The sequence below is a fragment of the Coenobita brevimanus genome, chromosome 8, assembly GCF_032717465.1.
Source record: "Coenobita brevimanus isolate Jiangsu-jjx chromosome 8, ASM3271746v2, whole genome shotgun sequence".
NCBI lineage: Eukaryota > Metazoa > Arthropoda > Malacostraca > Decapoda > Coenobitidae > Coenobita > Coenobita brevimanus.
The window spans coordinates 19320756-19341677 of NC_136961.1; the positions used below are offsets into that span (position 1 = coordinate 19320756).

General features: G+C 42.7%; 1 protein-coding gene across 1 annotated transcript; it reads left to right on the plus strand.

The window, feature by feature from the left end:
• The first annotated feature begins 19378 nt into the window (after nucleotides 1-19378).
• On the plus strand, nucleotides 19379-20054 carry LOC145406857 (uncharacterized). Its single transcript, XM_080277973.1, has 2 exons — nucleotides 19379-19529; nucleotides 19570-20054. Exons 1-2 carry the CDS (start codon nucleotides 19379-19381, stop codon nucleotides 20052-20054), a joined length of 636 nt encoding a protein of 211 aa, XP_080134099.1.
• The last annotated feature ends 868 nt before the right edge of the window (nucleotides 20055-20922 follow it).

Consider the following 20922-nt stretch of genomic DNA (forward strand, 5'->3'; position numbering starts at 1 on the left):
CAGCCTCTTCTGGTAGCTTAAGAGGGCTGGATGGTGCCCACATCTCAGCCTGGCCAGGTGGACCCTGTCCTCACGAGGGAGATAGGATTCAGAAGGATGGATGTCAGGAGGCCATGCATGCAGCTGTGTGTTGTCTTTAAGTGACTGAATGGAGCGGCGAGTGACCTGAGTGTGGATATGCTTCTGCAAGCTGGTCTGAGGTAGGCGAGGGGGGAGAGATGACTATTTGTATATGGTATCGTGTGCTGGGTGTTGTTTTGATGTTCCTTGGTGCTGGTGGATGTGCTGCCATGTACTGTAGTGGATGTTGTGGGTTTGTGGAGGCTGCAGCAAGAAACTGGGTGCCTCTCATGTCTAGGTGATCCTTGACTTTGAGGACTTTGGTTTCTTGATGTAGGTGGTCTGTGGCTGTAGTAGCTGTGCAGCCTGTGATTATTTTTGGGGCCTTGTTCTGTATGGTCCGTAGAGTGTTGTAGTGTGTTTTGGTGAGGTTAGAAGCCCAGGCAGGGCTTGCATAATTCATCACTGAACATATGTATTATTTGTATACTGTGGTGGCGGTTTCTTTGTTGTGTCCAAATGTTGTATGGGCAAGTGACCTCAAAGCATTGGGTCTTGGTGTTATTATATTTTTAATGTTTGTGATGAGTTGTTTAAATGGCACTGATGTATGTTACACCAAGGATTGTGTGTGTGTGTGTGTGTGTGTGTGTGTGTGTGTGTGTGTGTGTGTGTGTGTGTGTGTGTGTGTGGTAGGGGAGCGTTGTTTACAGTGAAGTGTGTGATGTGACTGTGTTCTGCTGTCCAGTTTGTGAAAAGGGTCACTGTAGATTTGGCTGGGGCTATTTTGAGCCTGTTTGTGGTGAACCATTCGTGTAGTGTGTTGAGGTATGGTTGAATGATGGTGATGTAAGGTAGGTGAGTGCTGGTGATGACAACCCAACATCACTTCGCTTACAACCTCTCCTGAAGCTTGTGACTGTCACGGGGTTTTTAAGAGTATGCGATATTAAAGAATAATATTCAGTAATACTTGAGAACAGGGACAAAGAATTGACTTGTGAAAATCAAGCAGTGATTACTTTATACTAGCTTACTTCGCCGATTCTCTAAGGACGAGAATTTATAAACTTTCTCAACAGTACACAGCAGAAACTAATTACTCACACGTGCTGTTTATTAGTAATGTTGGCCTCTGAAGAAAGTGACTCCACCCCTGACAATCAATAACTAACGCTATTAATGATAAACAGGTTCTTGCTGGTGCAATTAACTCCTGGTTGCACAACGGATTTAAGTTAATAAAAAGGACTGGCCTAAATACCAGTTATGAATAATGCAAAGGATTTATGCAAACTATGAGCTATAAGTGAAATAAGCTTGTGGAAAAATAAAACACGAGTTTACATTACATTAAGCTCAAGAAAAAGAACTGTTAATTTATTGATTACAGTGAAACAAATTTACATGTTTCATTATGAATTCAAAAATAAGGAGAACACACTCACTCGCTCACTAAAAAGCTAAGCTCTTAAACCTAGGAAAATATGAAAAGAAATACTGGTCAGAGAGTGGGCTAAGCGGGAACTGGGCGTCGTTGCTGAGGAAGGACGCTGCCTCGCTGAACCTCTCGTCGGCTCACACTAGGTGGGAATTCAGGAATTCGCTGGGCAACGGCGGCACTGCTCCACACTGGACCCAATCGAACCTGCTTCCACGACGCTCAAATCCTGAGTTCAAATTGTGAGAGAGAGAGAGGCGAGAGCGGGCCGCACTTGGTAACGGCTTAACGAATTTAGTGTGAGTGATACACACACAAAACCAGAATCACCCCAGCTGGTCACAGACACACATACACTAATTATAAGACAGCGAACTGGGAGGCCTTTGCAACTGAAACAGAACAACATTTCGAAACACTACGCAGTACATCCATCACAAACATCAAAATTGCTGTGCATACTTTCAATACAATTAAACAAAACACAGACAAAAGACATCCCTAGAGGCAACAGAAAGAGACACAACCCCAACTTCACACCAGAAATTCAAGGCCTCATCAGACAACGGGACACACTGCGACACTCCCCAACACCCCATACACAAGACACCGCACAAGAAATACAAGAACTCAACACTCAAATAAACAATAAAATATCAGAACAGCAAACACTAAACTGGAAAAATTATCTCCCAAACACTTGACCACGAAACAAACACCAGTAAACTCTACAAAACACTAAACAGCATCACACTCTCCAACGGCAACACTACACACTCACATGCCGCCATCACAACAACAGACATCATACCTTCAAACAAACAACAAGCAAACACTCTCATCAATCACTTTTCACAAGTCAGCCATCTAAACCCCCATCCCAAAGACCGACGTATCATCCGACGTAAGAGACAGTTTCCCACAGACCCAGACTACGCACCTTTCGCTTACAACCAAACGAAGCACATTATTAGCAACCTTTAGCACTCATCTGCCTGTGGACCAGACAACATAAGCAACATTCACCTCAAACACCTTGGACCACAAGGTATACAAGCACTCACCAACATATCAAACTACAGCTACTCACACAACATAATACCCAAACTCTGTAAGCATGGCATTATCATCACTATCCCTAAACCCAACAAAGACCCCACGTTACCCTCCTCGCACCGCCCGATCACACTCCTCTGCACCCCCTCTAAAGTCACTGAACGACTGGTACTACAACTAGTCACACCTCACATTCCCCTAGCCCAATCACAACATGAGTTTAGGCCATTACATTCCACAAACACCTTCTTACAGACCTTACACAGAGAGTTTTCGATGGCATGAATTCAGCTAGGCCACCACACAGAACACTCCTAGGCACTCTAGACATCAGCAAAGCTTTTGATGCCATCCCCCGCCACAACCTCAAACAAAATACTCAACACAAACATGCACAGTAACACAAAAAGATGGTTGGCAAACTACTTAGCAGGCAGATGTGCACAAGTAGCATTTGCCGGTCAGTCTTCTAATATCAGAAACTTCACAAAAGGTGTCCCCCAAGGATCTGTTTTGTCCCCTACACTCTTTAACCTATACATGCACGACATACCCACACCCCACACACCAGAGATACACATAGCTTCCTATGCAGATGATATAACACTTACATGTACGCACCAAAACGCAAACACAGCTGCACACATCTTCCAACCTTACCTCAACACACTACATGAATGGTTTACCACAAACAGGCTCAAAATAGCCCCAGCCAAATCTACAGCGACCCTTCTCACAAACTGAACAGCAGAACATGGTCACATCCCACACCTCACCATAAACAACACTCCCTTACCGCACACATACACACACACACACACACACACACAATCCCTGGTGTAACATACAATAAGTCAGTGTCATTTAAATAACACATCACAAACATTAACAATAAAATAACACCAACACTCAATGCCTTGAGGTCACTTGCCCATACAACATTCAGACACAACAAAGAAACCACCACCACAGTATACAAACAATACATACGTTCAGTGATGAATTATGCAAGCCCTGTCTGGGCTTCTAACCTCACCAAAATACACTACAACACACTACAGACCATACAGAACAAGGCCCTAAAAATAATCACTGGGTGCACAGCAACTACACCCACAGGCCACCTACATCAAGAAACCAAAGTCCTCAAAGTCAAGGATCACCTAGACATGAGAGGCACCCAGTTTCTTGCTGCAGCCTCTACAAACCCACAACATCCACTACAGTACATGGCAGCACATCCACCCACACCTAGGAACATCAAAACAACACCCAGCACACGATACCATACACAAATACTGTCATCTCTCCCCCCTCGCCTACCTCAGACCAGCTTCCAGAAGCATATTCACACTCAAATCACTTGCCGCTCCATTCAGTCACTTAAAGACAACACACAGCTGCATGCACGGCCTCCTGACATCCATCCTTCTGAATCCTATCTCCCTCGTGAGGACAGGGTCCACCTGGCCAGGCTGAGATGTGGGCACCTCTTAAGCTACCAGAAGAGGCTGGATGACTCCGTCGCTGACGCCTGTCCAGGATGTAACACAGCACCCCATACTACAGTATGAAGCACGTTAAGGAAGACTGCATTGCACACAATCACCTACGCCAACAACACAACATACACTCTTTGAGAGCTCTGTGGGAGAGCCCGGTCTCGGCCATGGCCTTCCTAAGGGACTCGGGGCTGTTCGGCCAGACTGCCTGGGGAACAACTACTACTACTACTACTACTACCACCACAGCAAACACTATCACCACCACAGCAAATAATATCACCACCACAGCAAATACTGTCACCACCACAGCAAATGCTATCACGAACACACAATATAGCCTTTCACGTGTACCCATTCTCGTTCGTCTGATGCAGGGAAAAGCACAGGGATTCTTGTGTATTTTCCCCATTTTTCCTCTAGCCTATGACAGATGTAAGACAGACCTACCATAGCGGTAAGAACGACAACAAAAGAGGAAATACCGAGCAATGACCACGAACCCCCTCCTCCCCCCAAAAAAAGCCTAGCCATGCCCCTCCGTCTGGTAAAGCGACTCAGGGATTCACGACCGTTAACTTCCATGTTATTTCAGCATCCAATACCTGTAAAAACAACGAGGAAATGGAAATACGGAAAAACAAGTAACAACATAATTACCATCACCCACAACACGGTACGAGGGAAAGAAAATACAGAAAAACAACAAGCCACACCAACACCGTCTGCCCACTTTCTGTTGTCTACAGATGGACTGCTCAGGGACCCAACCGCAAAATGTTACTGTTTTTGTTATAGTCTACGACAGTGATAATGGGGAGAAGATAAAGAAAAAAACTTTCAAAGCAACGACAGACATCATCACTGTTTCCTCATCTCAGTTCTATTAAAAAAAAAAAAAAGAGGAAAAACTGCTCAGACTCTAGCAGTAATTTCTCTCGTTCTTGTTTTCCTCTACGACAGCGGTAAAGTAGAAGAAAGAAGAGATAAAATGAAAGAAAAAATGATCCAGCACAACAGCAGCAGCATCAACACCATTTCCTTCGTCAAGAGAAAAGCTGCTCAGGGACACCAGCATAAAATTCCCTGGTTTTTATTTTAGTCAAAGATAGAGGTAAGAACACTGAGGAAACGAAACTACAAAAGAATAAACCGCAACACAACGGCAGCTAAGATGAACATGGTTCCGTCATCACCTCCTTGTACACAACGGCTGTTCGGTGTGGCAAGTATAAATTTCCAAGGCTTTGGTTGTAGCCAACGAAATCGGTTGTTACTGTTGTTGTTGTTTTGGTCCCAGGCTAATTTGGACGGTGGATGTCAGGCTGAGGTTGTCCTTTTCTTGCAGTCGGGGGATAAGTATGGCGTTGAAGGACATTTGTATCACTTGTGCGTGTGAACAGTGAACTGAGTGAATTTTTCTATTTGAAGGTTGGATTTGAAACAGGGATTTTTTTTTTTTTTAATAAATAACAGAACGGAGGAAGGAAAAACAAATGGGTAAAAAAAAAAATAATCCATACACCAGATTACTGGTGTCCTCTGTTCATAAAATATCTGTAACAATTAGACTTGAACAGTTGTGGGTTGAAATTTGGAGGAAAACAACTCTGGGGAAGCGAGTTCCAGAGAGATGCAGTTCGGGGAATGAAAGAATTCTGATAGGCAGAAGTTCTTCAATATGGTTGAATGACATTCCAGTCATGAGCGCTACCAGATGCCCGTGTAGCACGAGGGAAGGCATAGAGAGGTGGCACCATGGACGCAACTTCGTCTGAGCATTTGCCAAAAAAATATCTGTAAAATAATGCAAGGGAGGCAACATTCCTTCTTACTTGCAGGGGAGGTAGTTTATATGTAATGGCAGGGTTGTTAATGATTCTAACAGCTTTATTCTGAATTTTGTCTAGTTGTCTTAATGCAACCTCTCCACAACCATTCCACAAGGGTGAGCAATATTCAAGGTGAGAGCGCAAATGACTCTTATAAATTATAGCTAACTGCTCATCGGCGAAGAAGTTACGGACTCTGTACAATAATCCAAGTTTCTTTGAGGCAGTTTTAGCAATTGATCTGACATGAGAGGTCCAGCTGAGGGGACTGTTAAGTGAGACACCAAGAATTTCAATACTTTTGGAGATGGGAATATTAGTAGCACTGAAGGTAATGTACGAATCTGGCAATATCTGTCTGTTAGTAAACTGTATATATTTAGTTTTACTAGCATTAAAAGAGACAAGGTTTTGTCCCCATTCACTGATTGTAGATAGATCTTGATTTATGGAGATGGCTGTACTGAGTTGAGAGGTAGAGATATTAGACTTTGTAAATGGATGTCTGAATGTGAATGAACTATGTAGTGTTGAGTCATCTGCATATGAGTGAATGGAATTGTGAGTGACAGATAAGAGATCATTAATATGAACCAGAAATAGGGTTGGTGCCAGAACTGATCCCTGCGGCACGCCGGCGTTGAGTGGAAATTCGAATATACATCATCTACTTTACTCTTATTTTCCTGTCACTAAGATAAGAAGAAATTAAAGGAACAAAAGACGTTAGTCCATAGCAAGGGAGTTTGGACAGCAGGGAACGGTACCATACCATGTTTCCATGGTTGTTAAGTCTGTATATGGATTGGGTTATAAAAGATACAATGTAGGGCAGAGGATGCTGGAGCGGCACTAATGAGAGAGGGCAGTGTATGGAAACTCCCTGTACTATTGTTTGCAGATCATACTGTGTTGTTGAATGAAAACGATGGGGCGCTGCAAGGCTTGGAGGATGAGTTTGGGAGAGTGTGTATGAAACGGAATCTAATGGTGAATGTAGGGAAGAGCGAAGTTATGGTCTTCGAGAGAAATGAAGTCACTGAATGTACAGTGAGGTTGAATGAAGAGGAAATGGGAAATGTGAGTACGTTTAAGTAATTGGGTAGTATGATGAGTAAGGCTGGAAGTTTAGAGGGTGAAGTGCTTGAAAGGGTACAACAAGGAAGAAAGGTTGCTGGTTCTTTGAAAGCATTGATAAGATACAGAGAAGTGAGCATGGAAGAGAAAAAGTTACTGACTGACAGTATTGTGATACTAATTCTAGCGTATGGAAGTGAAGCTTGGACCTTGTTGGAGAGACAAGTCAAGAGTGAGAACAGTGGTAATGAGTTATTTGAGAGGAGCATGTGGAGTCACATGGAGAGACAGACTGACAATGAGGATGTGAAGGAGTGTTGTGGTGTGGATGTGGATGTGATAGGAAGCGTTAAGAGAAACACACTGAGGTGGATTGGCCATGTGGAGAGGATGGAGAGTGAGAGACTGATGAGGAAAGTGGTGGGGGGGAGAGGGAGGGGGAGGTCAAGGATGAGATGGAGGGATGGAGTGGAGAGGTATATGAGGGGGGGGGGGTGAGCTGGGACCAGGGCAGTGAATCGACGGGGGAATGGGCAACAGGGAGGCTATTTGTTTGTGGCCACCTCTTACAGGATAACAGCGTCTGGCAGTAGATAGATAGATGGTATATCAGCGCCTCGACGTGAAGACGTCCATATTCAGCAATAACAACAACAAGTACAAGACAAAATGAAAGATTAACCACCACCACCACCAACAACAACAACAACAACAATAACAACAACGACGACGACGTCTCATCACTCTCCGCCACACCGGAAGACATCATAAATTTTCAGAGTTTTTACCGTAATATATATATATATATATATATATATATATATATATATATATATATATATGTGTGTGTGTGTGTGTGTGTGTGTGTGTGTGTGTGTGTGTGTGTGTGTGTGTGTGTGTGTGTGAAAAACACACACACACACACACACACACACACACACTGTAATGCTGTGTGATGCATTGGCTCTGTGGGGTGGCATCTTTGAATCTTAGTGTTGAAATTACAGCCTGTTTCCTGTTCCTTCTTCCTTGCATAAAAAAAAAAAAAAAAAAAAAAAAAAACTGTAGTACTGCATAGCACATGATACATTAAGATGCAGATACAACATCAGTGGTGTAGGGAACCTATGGGATAACCCCGTAGGGGCAGTTGCTTATCTGAGATCAACAGGTCTGCATGGTCTAGTGAATTAGGGTTAAGTAACAACACTAATTATCATTAGAACCATGACATGATCCGGTGTGTGGATGGACAAGGGGCCCACCAAGATGTAAGGTAATGTGGTGGTGGGATAACGGAGTAGAACTCACAGTTATAGAGAAAATAAGGCTGTTTAGGGAATGGAAAGGAGTGGTAACAGAGTAATACATGACACCTAAGCACAAAGCCAGAAAGATGTTGGACAAAGTCTGAGTCTCAGAGACTGTGACTGGACAGCCTACAGTAAAGAGTGCTGAAAGAAGGAATGTGATATATCAGGTGACTACACAGTTGACAAGAGTGTAAAAACGGATATCATAGGTGATCAGTGGGTGTGGTGAATGATGAATGAAGGGTTGTTGACGTTGGGTTGCCTGCAGTGTCACTGAGGTGGAGCCACTGAGCTCTATTGTATGGAGAGGCTTTCTCATGGGTAACACCACGTAGTTTGTGTAACCGCCGCCAGGGTGCCCTGGGCGGAGCTGATGTTGTTTATCTACATCACCGACGCCCATGTCTTTTGAAATTAGCCGATGAATTCGGATAATATAGTGCCATGGCCCACTGATTAGCTTATGTAAGCAACAGCGAAACGGAAACAGCAAGCTAAGAACAGTGATCCAATTGCATTACCACTGTGGAGGAGACGAGTGCAGGTGTTACAATGTGGCGGCCAAAGTTACATGCTCGCTGCGGAGATAGCCTCTCCATAATATAAAGCTCAGTGGGTGGAACACTGGAGCAATGGGGAAAACTTACCACCCTCAAAAGATCTCTGGTGAGATCATCACCGTGGCCGCTGCACTCCATGTGGGTGGTGAGAGAGGTGCCCAGTGCATTTTTTAAGCAAGTTTCACTGGGCGACATGACTTGGATTTCCCGAAGCCATATATATATATATATATATATATATATATATATATATATATATATATATTGATAAAGGAATGTAATAAAACTAAGTATTATTGATGATAATGAAGAACTTATATTCTAACTTTGCACACTGTGATATATCCTGTGTAACGTGATAATATATCAAGTTTCAAACATCAATAAAGCAGAAAAACCTGTTAACTAAATATTTGTATACGTAAATCGTAATCCTATCAATAACAAAAAATACATTCATTTACACTAGAAATATATATTTGTGCTATTTTTCTTCATCTCACTAATATAGCAAATTGTAGGATATAGAGAAGAATTTTATTACTTTACGCATTTGTGTATCAAAAGAAAGAAGTCGTAAATAAACATTAATTTCCACAAACTGAAGTTGAATTTTCAGATGCTAGTAAAAAAAAAAAAAAAAAAATGGACTTCGATAAAATACACCATGATCGTGAAACAAATAATGGCATTCTTATTAAACTGAAGTATCCTTAGCAAAGAACTTCTTTATAAAATGTCTATCTTGATACAACTCTGTCTGGGACTCTGTATCTGCGCTGCTTTTTCTGCAGAAACTTTGCCACAGCTGGTCTAGGATCAAAATGAGCTGTCCCACCACTGTTAGGGGCTATATACATCCGACTGTTGATGGCCTTTCTTGAGCAGTTTGATTGTTTAGGGCCTTTGAGAATAGTATGACGAGACAGCTCGTTCAGGACCAATGCTGTGAGGGGTTAGTGACAGATAGGCTTGAACCAGTTTGGAAAACACAGTTCCAGGTTGGGAGATTTTTAACATGTGGTAGAGTTTCCCTGTTCCATCAGTAATGTTACCTGGAACAAGAAGGTTCTCAGAAGAAAAATGTCCAATGACTTCATCAGAGAATGTAGTAACGGAATCTATTCCAAAAAGACTCTCCACAACCTTTCTTGTTGAGTTAATCATGTGTGCAGCTGTTTTTCCCTCGTAGAACATTTTAATTTGTTTTATTATATCCTCTTGTTCCAGGTCAAGTCTTTGAGAAAGATATTCCTTTCAGCTATAACACTTGCTGTGCTCCTCCTCGTTGTAACATACTGATTGTGAGAGATTCTTCTTCCACTTTCACTTGTTGAAGGTTCATGGTTTTCTCTCAGTTTTTCTTCCATACCTCCTGGAAATGGACCAGATTCCATTAATGTAACAGATGCAAGAGCAACAGCTTTAGATACTTCAATATCACAGAGTGTGGCCATAGATTTCTGACTATCTTTTTGTAGCTTTTCAAATAAACGTAGGAGATCAAGCATCAGTGCTGTATAATACTCTTGGTCACCACCTTCTTTCCAGAGTTTCATGAGGCCATTTACTGTCGCATTTTCATTCCGGGTGCTAATTTTGGATGTGGATACAGAATTCCAGTGTGTCCGTATTGATGGCAAGTTTTTCCAAACTGATTCACACAAATTTATGAGATGCTCGACAAATCTCACCTCAAAGTGCTCAGGAAACCTAAAAAAACGAAAGCCTGATGCTTCAACAATTTTCTTGAGCTCCTCTGTTCGAACTGCAGAAGCTCTGTAATATGATGCTACAGCTTTGAGATTTATTCTCCAATTTTGATCTCAGTCACTGATGCTTCTAAATCAGAAAATGCTAAATCTGATCGATATGACACACACCATACACAAAGAAGTTCTCTACCTAGATATTCATTTAGCCTGGATCATAACCCAGACTTCCTTCCTGTATTTGTACTTTCACCATCTGTGGTCAATCCAGTCAGCTTCTTCTTTGCCACCTCGTCAATACCCAGATACTTTAATTTAGTCAGTACAGCATCTATTAAGCCTTCAGCCCCACGCTTTTCGGAATGACTTTCACCAAGAAAGATGTTCAAGTTTTTTTTCTCTCCCGACAAAACGAGCAGTAATAAATTTGTTGTCAACTGAATATGTATCAACAGAACCATCAACTTGTAGTGAAAAGCAGTCAGCATCAATTACTTCCTGAGTAATAGTTTCCATAACTACTTCAGCAACTGTGTCAAGCATTTCTCGATAAACATTTGGATCTCGATAATGAAATGCAGATGCTGGCGGCTTAAAAACACAAAAGGATGCATCTAGCCCATGTTCACGGTATACAGAAATCTGGTTGTTAGAATGCATTTTTGCCAGTGATCGACTAGGCCATGAATTTGCAGATAATGTCATTTGCTTGCTGTCATTATGCACATCAACTGCTAATTCGATTAATTGGGACACAATGTCAGCTTCATGTGACTTAAGAACGTTTACCCATGGATGTTTATCAGACTGACGACCAGAGTTTTTGGGACTCCTCTGCACTAACTGCAGCATTGTGGGCATCACTCTTCAGATGATCAATAATTCTCTTCAGTTCCTTTTTGCCATCTGACCTCACACCATCCGCCATTGGCACTTGTCCATTGCGTGCATACTTCTTTGCTTCTGCAATATGATGGTAGCACACAATACATTTTAATCCATGTCGCCTTCCTAAACGTGTTTTCTCTAGTACGTTAGGATGTGCGGAAAGTAGCCAAAGAACATCAACCTTGCATCCTTTATACCACTCAGTCTCTGTACACTCCTCCTTGTGGGTGAGAATATCACATCTAGATGACGTTTCTGCAACTGTTGGTATTTTTGTTGCTGAGCTTGCTGGCACTGTACCATGGCTCCACTCTTTACCTCCTCCTTTCTGGGAAAGATTGTCAGACGCATTTAAGGAAAATCTTTGGAAGATGTTTCATCACAATTGAGGGGTATTGATTCAGCTGGTCATTGCTAGAGCACCGAAATAATCTGTGATACGTTTAGCCATGCTTGAGTTCTTTTAATTACTGAAAAATAGAAATAAACAGTATTTAGTCTCTATAACACCAAACTGCAAAATAAAATTTCACTAGTAATGAGATGCTGTCCATAACCGAATAGCCTGGAGAGCCGCCATCAGGTGAATAAGGCCAAAATATGTTTGTATGTATGAGGCATATCATAACGAAACAATATCAGAAAAATATAGCTACTGTATGTTGTGAACAAAGGCCAGATGGGCTAGTAATAGGAGATTCTATGTGGACATACGAAATTGCTCCTCATGTGCAATTGTGGACATAACTGTGGACATATCAATAGAACATTGATTCCATGATATAAAAATCTGAAGTAACTAGATTTTCTATATCATGGCATCAATGCTCTATTTTAAGATATAATAACCATAGTTAATTTTAGCCTATATACAGTACAGTTCAGGTCATATACACATACGATAAGGCAAGAAAATTACTCTGGGGTATCAAAGGGATTTTTTTTCTTTTCGTGGTTGAACTGTTTAACCACAGTAACAAACATTGATGCTTGTATATATTGTACATATTATTAAAAGCAAAATAATATTTTGATTTTAATCAATTATTTTTTCTCTAATTACAATCGATTATAATCACCTGATTTGATTTTAATCATACCAATCCTGCTATACAAGTTAATGTGCACGATAGGGTGGTTGAGAAATTTTAAAGACCATAATGTCCACTACTGTACAGACAACTGGAGACAGATTGACAGACATTCATAGAAACAAAAAGGCAGATAGATGGACACACGCTTTCAGACAATGTATACAGTATACACCAATGTGAAAACACATAGCACCCACTGTTGGATTCATTTATCATTAAAATCACGTAAATATATCAGACTGTAGCCTACCTTATAAATAAGTCAATTAAAATGATTAAATACTCCATTAAAAATGTGATTAATCAATTTACAAGTTAACAAAACTAGTTCCTACCTCTCGGGACAACCAGAGTCAACTGTTTACATCCCTAAGTAACATTTGTATCTGTTATACATGAATTATTCATGTTAAGCCTCCACCATTGTATGCTAGGCTGTTTATAAAACATCAGTTTATCATTACTACTTTGATCAGTTATGATATAATAAACTAATATACTCAGTTAACAACATTGAAGTCAGTAAGAGGAAAAATTTTGATATCAACGAATTCTTTAAAGAAAATGGAGAAAGGCCAATGCAGGGGCTAACTATAATTTTTGTGGAATTTCCTGCTACAGTTTGAGGATTTGATCTGGTCGCCCAGTACTTAAAAATTCTTCTTACTGGGCGACCATTTTTCGTCACTGGGCGACCAAATGGTTGCCTAGTTATAATGATAAAAATGTACTGGAGGTGCCCCACAACAACAGCAGTGCTGGGACCCCTCACTCCACCGGGATGGGACAGTTTGGATCCCAGGAGATCCTGGGAGGTGGTGCCACTGCGAAAAGGCATCCCAGCGGTACCTGAAGGGAGGGTGGTGGTGAGGATATTAAGGATGTGTGGGGAGCACATTACAAGTGACTGCTGGAGTTTGACGAACAGGGAAAGTTTGGGGATGGCAGATCCAGTGTTTGGCCCTTGTCCTTTGGGTGATGTTGGTACCATGGAGGAGGAACGCTGAGTGATGAGTGTTCCGTGAAGTAGTGTGCATCAGGGGACAGTTTTAAGCCTATTTATTGTTTACCATGATGTATGAAGCTCTTGTGGAGTCCCACGGGAGGCGTTGTATGCTGAAGACATGTCGGTGAGCAAAAATGAGCGGGTAGCAGAGGAGAGATTTAGGAGTAGGAGAGATGGAATGAAACACAAGGGTTTGTGAGGAAATGCAAATATATTTATGATATCTATGGGCTGAAAAAAAAAAAATGTTGATTATGAGTGTGTGGTACATTAGGAGGAATATTTTTTTTTATATGCAAGGAAGCAGAAACAAAAGGTTACAAGCCCACTAATTGTTTCCTCCGAGAAAATATAAAAAGATAACAGTGCCAAATTCAAGGTCCGTTCATTTCAAGATGCCTGGACACACTACATTTAAAAGACTGGAGGATATAGGCTCTATGAAATACAGACATAGAAATACAGTTTCAGAGTTGACCTGTTGCATACGTGAAGGACTGGGAGTAACAATTACCTAGTGTATTAGAGTTGGACAGGAAAGGGATGCAAGTTTGCTGCTAAACGGGTGCTACGCACCCGCCGTAGTGGTGGAGAGATACAAGCAGACAGTTCAGAGGAGCAGTGGCCATTGAAGTTGCAATAGAAAAGAGATAAAAATGCAACAATGTGGCGAAGAGACAGAACATGAAGGAGAGATAATGAAATGAAAAGCCTTTGACTCCACCTTGTTGAGAAAAGCCGTATGTGGGAAGCCTCCCCACACATGAGAGTTGTACTCTACACACGGGACAAATAAAACCCCTGTATAAAGGCAACAACTGTGCAGGGGTAAAGAAGGTACAGAGTCAGCTATGCAGCTTAAACCAAATCTCTCGGATGCAACTTTTGCAAGAGAGGTAATATGATCTTTCCAAAATAAACCCCAAGAGATTGAAACCTATGTATATTCAAAAATGGTGCAGAACTGAGTAGGATATTGCTAAAAATTTGGGGATACTACTGCGGAAGACTTTGACGGGTCGAGAGATGTAAGAACTGAATTTTTGTTGCATTAAAAACAACAGTATTACTTTTACACCAAGCTGAGTTATGAGCCAAGTCAGACATTCAGTGTGCCATTGCCTCATCATCTGTCTGTTGAAGTAACTGCTGAGATGGATGCTGTGGGAAGCAGATGGAAAGGTGAAGGGTGGGGTCATCAGCATATGAGTGGGTAGGGTTAGATGTACAGCTTACAGGGTCATTGATGAACTGAAGGAAGAGGATTGGTGATAGGACAAAGCCCTGAGGAACACCACAGCTGATAGCTCTAGGAGAAGAATGGTGGCCGTCTACAACAGCAGCTATAGAACGACCAGAAAGGAAGCTAGGGATGAAGGCAGAGATAGGAGGATAGAACCTGTAAGAGGGCAGTTTGGAAATTAAAGATTTTTACCAGACTCAGTTGAAAGCCTTTGAGATGTCAAGTGCAACTGCAAGCTTTCGCCAAAGTAGGATGGCCAGGAGTCTGAAAGGAAAGTGAGAAGATCGCCAGTGGAACGTCTCTGACGGAACCCATACTGACGATCATTTTTTTTTTTTTTTTTTTTTTTTTTTAGACATTAAAAAACTTTAGAAATACAGGAAGCTACAGCAATTGGGCGATAGTATAAAGCAGAAATGTGAGAGAGGATCAATATTGTTGGAGAGTCTGTTGAGCATGTGGAGGAGACTTATTTAGGGAACATGATATGTGCTGGAGGTGGGACTGGAGCTGGCTTGGCAACAAGGATAAGGACTCTCCCTCTGTGCTAAGGGGCCCGTGTTTGCAGCAGGTGTTAGGCGTGTAATGCTGTGCGGTAATGAGAGGGGCAGTAAAGAAGGGGAATATTTGTAGGCTCATGTGTAAATAAATGAGGATGATTTGGTGGATACTAATTGCATCTCTGAATAAAAGGCAAGAGGAGGGCCTCAGGAGTGTGAATGAAGAGTTGTGAGGAAGGTTGGGGCTTGAGAAGGAGATGAGAAGGGGTAGACTGAGTTGGTTTGAGGAGGATGGAAGATGACAACAGGGTGCAAAGCGTGAGAGAAGTGAACATTGAGGGAAGAATTGTGAGACGTTGACCGAATACCTATACTTGGGATGAAGTCATACTACTAAAGCGGAGGGATAAGGGATTGAACAGGGAGGGTTCTAGAGATCGAGCAGCGTTGATAGCCGCCATTAGGTGATCAAGACCAACACATGGAAGCATGTTGGAGCCTTTACAAACAAAACAATGAGCTACATTACAGGTGCTGTGGCGTTAGGCTGCAGAATGCAAACTCTTCCATGCTACCCATGAGGTGGTTTGCCAAGCACGTTTTTTTTGTTAAACCGGAGTGTCCCCAGTAGGCCTACTCTCCGGGTGGCTTGTAGTGTCCTACACCTCATTACACTTAGATGTACTGGGATTTTTTTTTTATGCGAGGAAGAAGGAACCAAAGGCCATGAGCCCACAATAATAGTTCCCTCCAAGAGAAAAACAAAATACAAGAGAAAGCCAAATTCAAGATTCATTCATTTCGAGATGCCTGGACACACTGCGTTTGAAAGACTGGAGACCATAGGCAGCAGGAAATACAGACAGAGGGAGACAGTTCCAGAGTTGACCCGCTGCATTAATGAAGGACTGGGAGTATCGGTTAATTCTTGTATTAGAGAGTTGGACAGAAAAGGGATGAGAGTTTGCTGCTAGACGGGTGCACGAGCCCATTGTAGAAATGGAGGAATGCATGCAGACAGATCAAAGGAGCAGCGACCATTAAAGTAGCGATAGAAAAGAGATAAAGATGCAACAGTGCAATGAAGAGACAGAGGTTGAAGGGAGTCAATAAGAGGAGGAGAGTTAATGAGACGAAAAGCCTTTGACTCCACCCTATTGAGAAGAGCTGCATGAGAGTTGTACTCCACACAGGGGCGGATAAAACCCCTGTATAGAGTCGACAATTGTGCAGGGGTAAAGAAAGAACGGAGTCAGTTCAGCACACCCAATCTCTTGAAAGCAGATTTTACAAGAGATGTAATATGGTCTTTCCAAGATAAGTCCCGAGTAAATGAATCCCCTAGCATGTTCAAGGATGATGCAGGATTAAGCTGAATATCATTAAACATTAGTGGGTATACCTGTGGAAGATTTAGACGGGTTGATAGGTGTAAGAACTGAGTCTTAGATGCATTAAAAACAAGATTATTTTTATCCCAGTCAGAGATACGAGCCAAGTCAGACATTAGGTGTGCCATAGCCTCATCCCTTGTTTGTTGAAGTAACTGCTGAGATGGGCTTTGCGGGAACCGAATGGAAAGGTGAAAGGTGGAGTCATCAGAGTATGAGTGGACAGGGTTAGATCTACAGCTTAGAAGGTCATTGATGAATAAAAGGAAGAGAGTTGGTGATAGGACAGAGCCCTGAGGAACACCACTGTTAATAGATCTAGGAGAAGAACGATGGCCATCTACAACAGCGGCTATAGAACGACCAGAAAGGAAGCTAGCAATGAAGGCACGGATAGAAGGATAGAAACCATAAGAGGGCAGTTGAAAATTAAAGATTTATGCCAGACTCGATCGAATGCCTTTGATATGTCAAGTGCAATGGCAAAGCTTTCGCCAAAGTCCCGAAAGGAGGATGACCAGGAGTCTGAGAGGTAGGTGAGAAGATCGCCAGTGGAGCATCCCTGACGGAACCCGTACTGACGATCAGAAAGAAGGTTGTGATAGGAAAGATGCCTTAAAATTTTCTATTGAGAACTGACTCGAAAACTTTTGAAATACAAGACGTTAAAGCAATTGGACGATAGTTGGAGGGTTGGGAGTGTTCACCCTTCTTTGAGACTGGCTGAATGAGAGCAAACTTCCAGCAAGAAGGAAAGGTACAAGTTGAGAGACAAAGGAGAAAGAGTTTGCCTAGGCAGGGTGTAAGCACAGAAGCACAGTTCTTGAGAACAACAGGAGGGACCCCATCAGGCTCATATGCCTTGTTAGTATTGAGGCCAGTGATGGCAGAAAATACATCAGGTGAAGAAATTTTAGTGTCATCCATGAGGAAGTCAGAGGCGGGAAGTGATGGAGGAACAGCACCGGAATCGTCTAAGGTGGAATTGGAGGAGAAAGTCTGTGCGAAGAGATCTGCTTCATCAGTAAAAGAAATAGCTACCGAACCATCAGAGTAGGAAAGAGGAGAGAAGGATGATGAGGTAAAGTTGTTAGAAAGGTTTTTGGCAAGGTGCCAGAAGGAGCGGGAAGAATTCGAGTTGGAGAGTTGAGAGCATTTAGTACGGATGAAATTATTTTTAGCAGAGCGAAGAACAGACTTAGCACGATGTAGGAAGTGCCTGTCATCCCTTCGGTTGGTCCACAATCATCACAGCCAAACTCACAACTCAGCCACCACACTCCTCTTGCAACACCTCAAGTTTCATATCTACCTTAAGCAAATCATCAGCCTCGTACTCGAGTGCCCTTGGCTCCGAACAACAAAAATCTATCAGACGTAACTCATGCTACCTCGGTCGTCCGCACACAAAGATGTTGCCGAAGTTGAGGTCCTGGTGACTGTATCCAGCTCTGTTCAGCTCCAGAACTTTTGCTCGGAAATCTCTCTCAATATGCGCCCTCTCGGAGGGGGAGGTAGTGGCATAAAACTGGTCCAAGCAAGTTTCGTCACAGTACTCCATCAAGATCAGCCGCCGATCAGAACAAATGGTGTGAAGTTTTGGGGCCCCTCCAGCACCATCCACCTGAGCCATCACCATGGCTTCTTGCAGGAGAAACCTTCCAAAATCCTCGTGTAGTACCTTCATTGCCATCTTCTCGCCCCTACACCAAACCAGCGACACCTTACCTATTGCACCCATTCCAATCACCTTTACTACACTCACCTAACACATCATCGCCTCATTGGCCAGCACCTCTACTCCTAGCCTTCTCATCGCCTCCATCACCTTTTACCCTCAGCCTTGTCATCCCCTCGGCAAGCAGTTGGTGGAGGTTCATTACGTAATACTTTGTTTAAATAACTTGTGTTATTTATACGTTTATTATCATTAATGCAAATAACAACACAGAGTTCCCAGTTACCACTTTTACAACGCTAAGGAGCGAGACTTGCTCAAAAAGTTTTCAGTTATTTCTGAAGCCTGCTAAAGGGAGATGTAATCGACAGGTTAAGAATGACTACCATCTTTACACTCACCTGGCCATGATTATTTACCATTTGCAACTTATTTCACTTAGCTCCATGGCAGAAAAAAGGCACGTCTTTGTTAGCAATATTATATTCTACTATTAATATAATCTTACAACTCGGCAATAAACATGGAGAGATGTGAATTTTGGGTTGTTAGTGTAGAAAAAAAGGTCTAGTTTAAAGGAAATGTTGAGCCAATATATACCACACAGTCTGCCGGCTCGGGCCATGACTGTGAGGGGAACACTTTTAGTCTGACCACAAACAGCGAATCAGTTTTCCTAGTCCAGTTGAACCAGACTAGTAATGCTCCATTGATCACTGGGATACGCAAGCCTCTTCGCCACGAGAAGGCAGTGTTCCATCGAAGAAGGCCCACTCCATCCCAGCAACTTAACCAAACCTCAACCAGCAACTTAACCAAACCTCAGCCAGCAACTTAACCAAACCTCAGCCAGCAACTTTACCAAATCTCAGCCACCAACTTTACTAAACCTCAGCCAGCAACCAGGATAAACCACAGCTAAACCAACAACTAAGCCACACCTAACCCTACAACGTGATATGTAGCGTCTGGACAAATGGAGCAAGAAGTGGCTGCTGTCATTTAATGTAGATAAATGCAACCCCATGCATATACGTCACAACAACCAGCAGGCCAATTACCACCTTAAAGGAACAGCACTGGAGAAGTCAACACAAGAGAAGGATCTGGGTGTCACGGTGTCAAACAATCTTAAGTCATCCACTCATATTGCCAAGATAACTGCAAAAACCAATGGTCGCCTGGGGACTATAAAAAGGAATTTCTCTGTGCTCAGCTGAGAGATACTGGTACCGCTATACCTCTCCCTGGTCCGCCCAATTCTGGACTACGGAGCTCAGTCTTGGTCTCTACCTGAAACAAGATATTCAATCATTTGAACGAGTACAGAGGAGAGCCACGAAACTGGTCCCAGAATTGGCCCAACTGCCTTATGAGGAGAGATATCGCTGCCTGGAGCTACAGACACTGCAGGATAGGAGAATCAAAGGGGACATGATCGAAACATATAAGCTATTACCCGGATTTGAGGACATCCCCTACACTTGTTTCTTCCAGAGGAACATGAATGATTTGAGAGGGAACTACCTCAAGCTACAGAAGCCAGACCACTGGAGGACAACATTAAAGGGTAACTGGTTCTCCACTAGAGTCAATAACTATTGGAATGCACTCCCCGAGAGTGTAGTGACCGCCCCAACAATAGCTACATTTAAAGCCCGGTATGACAGCCACATTAAATCGTTAAGGCACACTGGCTGACGGGTCTTAGGAGGTGGGGAACACCACAAGAACCTGCTTCTTAATTCCTCACTATGTATTCATAGGTATGGTAAGCATTAATAGGTAAGCAACCCAGCTACAAGATTGCATCCAGACCATCAGCAAGGCCAAACCAGCCCAAACACCACCAGTGACATCACAACCCACTTCAGAACTTAAGCCAGTTAATCATAGCTTCTACACGGCTCAGATCCCTGGCCATCATTTTTTCAGCACTCATACCCTCGGCATTAAGCAATCTACTCTTTCCAAAATCAATTATATGAACGCCATAATTTCCAGGCTGTCCGCACACCATCACGTTCACCTCGTGGATGTTGTTGTGCATGTAACCGGCCTTATGAATCTGTTTCATCTCCCGTCGCACACCATTCTCAATCCGGATCCTGTCAAAACTGTCAATGTCGTAACCGCTCTTATAAAAATCATCTATGGGTGTGCCTTCCACGTACTCCATCAACATCACCTTACGGTTGGAGCAGACTGCGTACACCTTGGGTGCTCCCCCGATCCCGTCCAACTTGGCCATCACGTGCATGGCCAATAAGACTACCAGGTCTCTTCACCCGGAGGTACTACGCAGATGTGGTGACGTCACTGTGTGGAGGACTGTCTCCTCCCATTTTTCCCTCCACTCCTCAGCCTCTGCTGGGGGGTGAGTGGGAGTGAGCTGCTCTTTTGACAGCTATGGGAGAGAGGTAGAGGCAGACATACCGTGACTCCAAGTTTTTTTTTTTTTTTTATAATCTGTTCAGTATGTGTCGGCTCTTATTATTTTGTTCTAGTTATCATCAGATGAATTTAACCAGATTAGAAAGACACTGAGTGAAATGGGATTTGGTGTTAG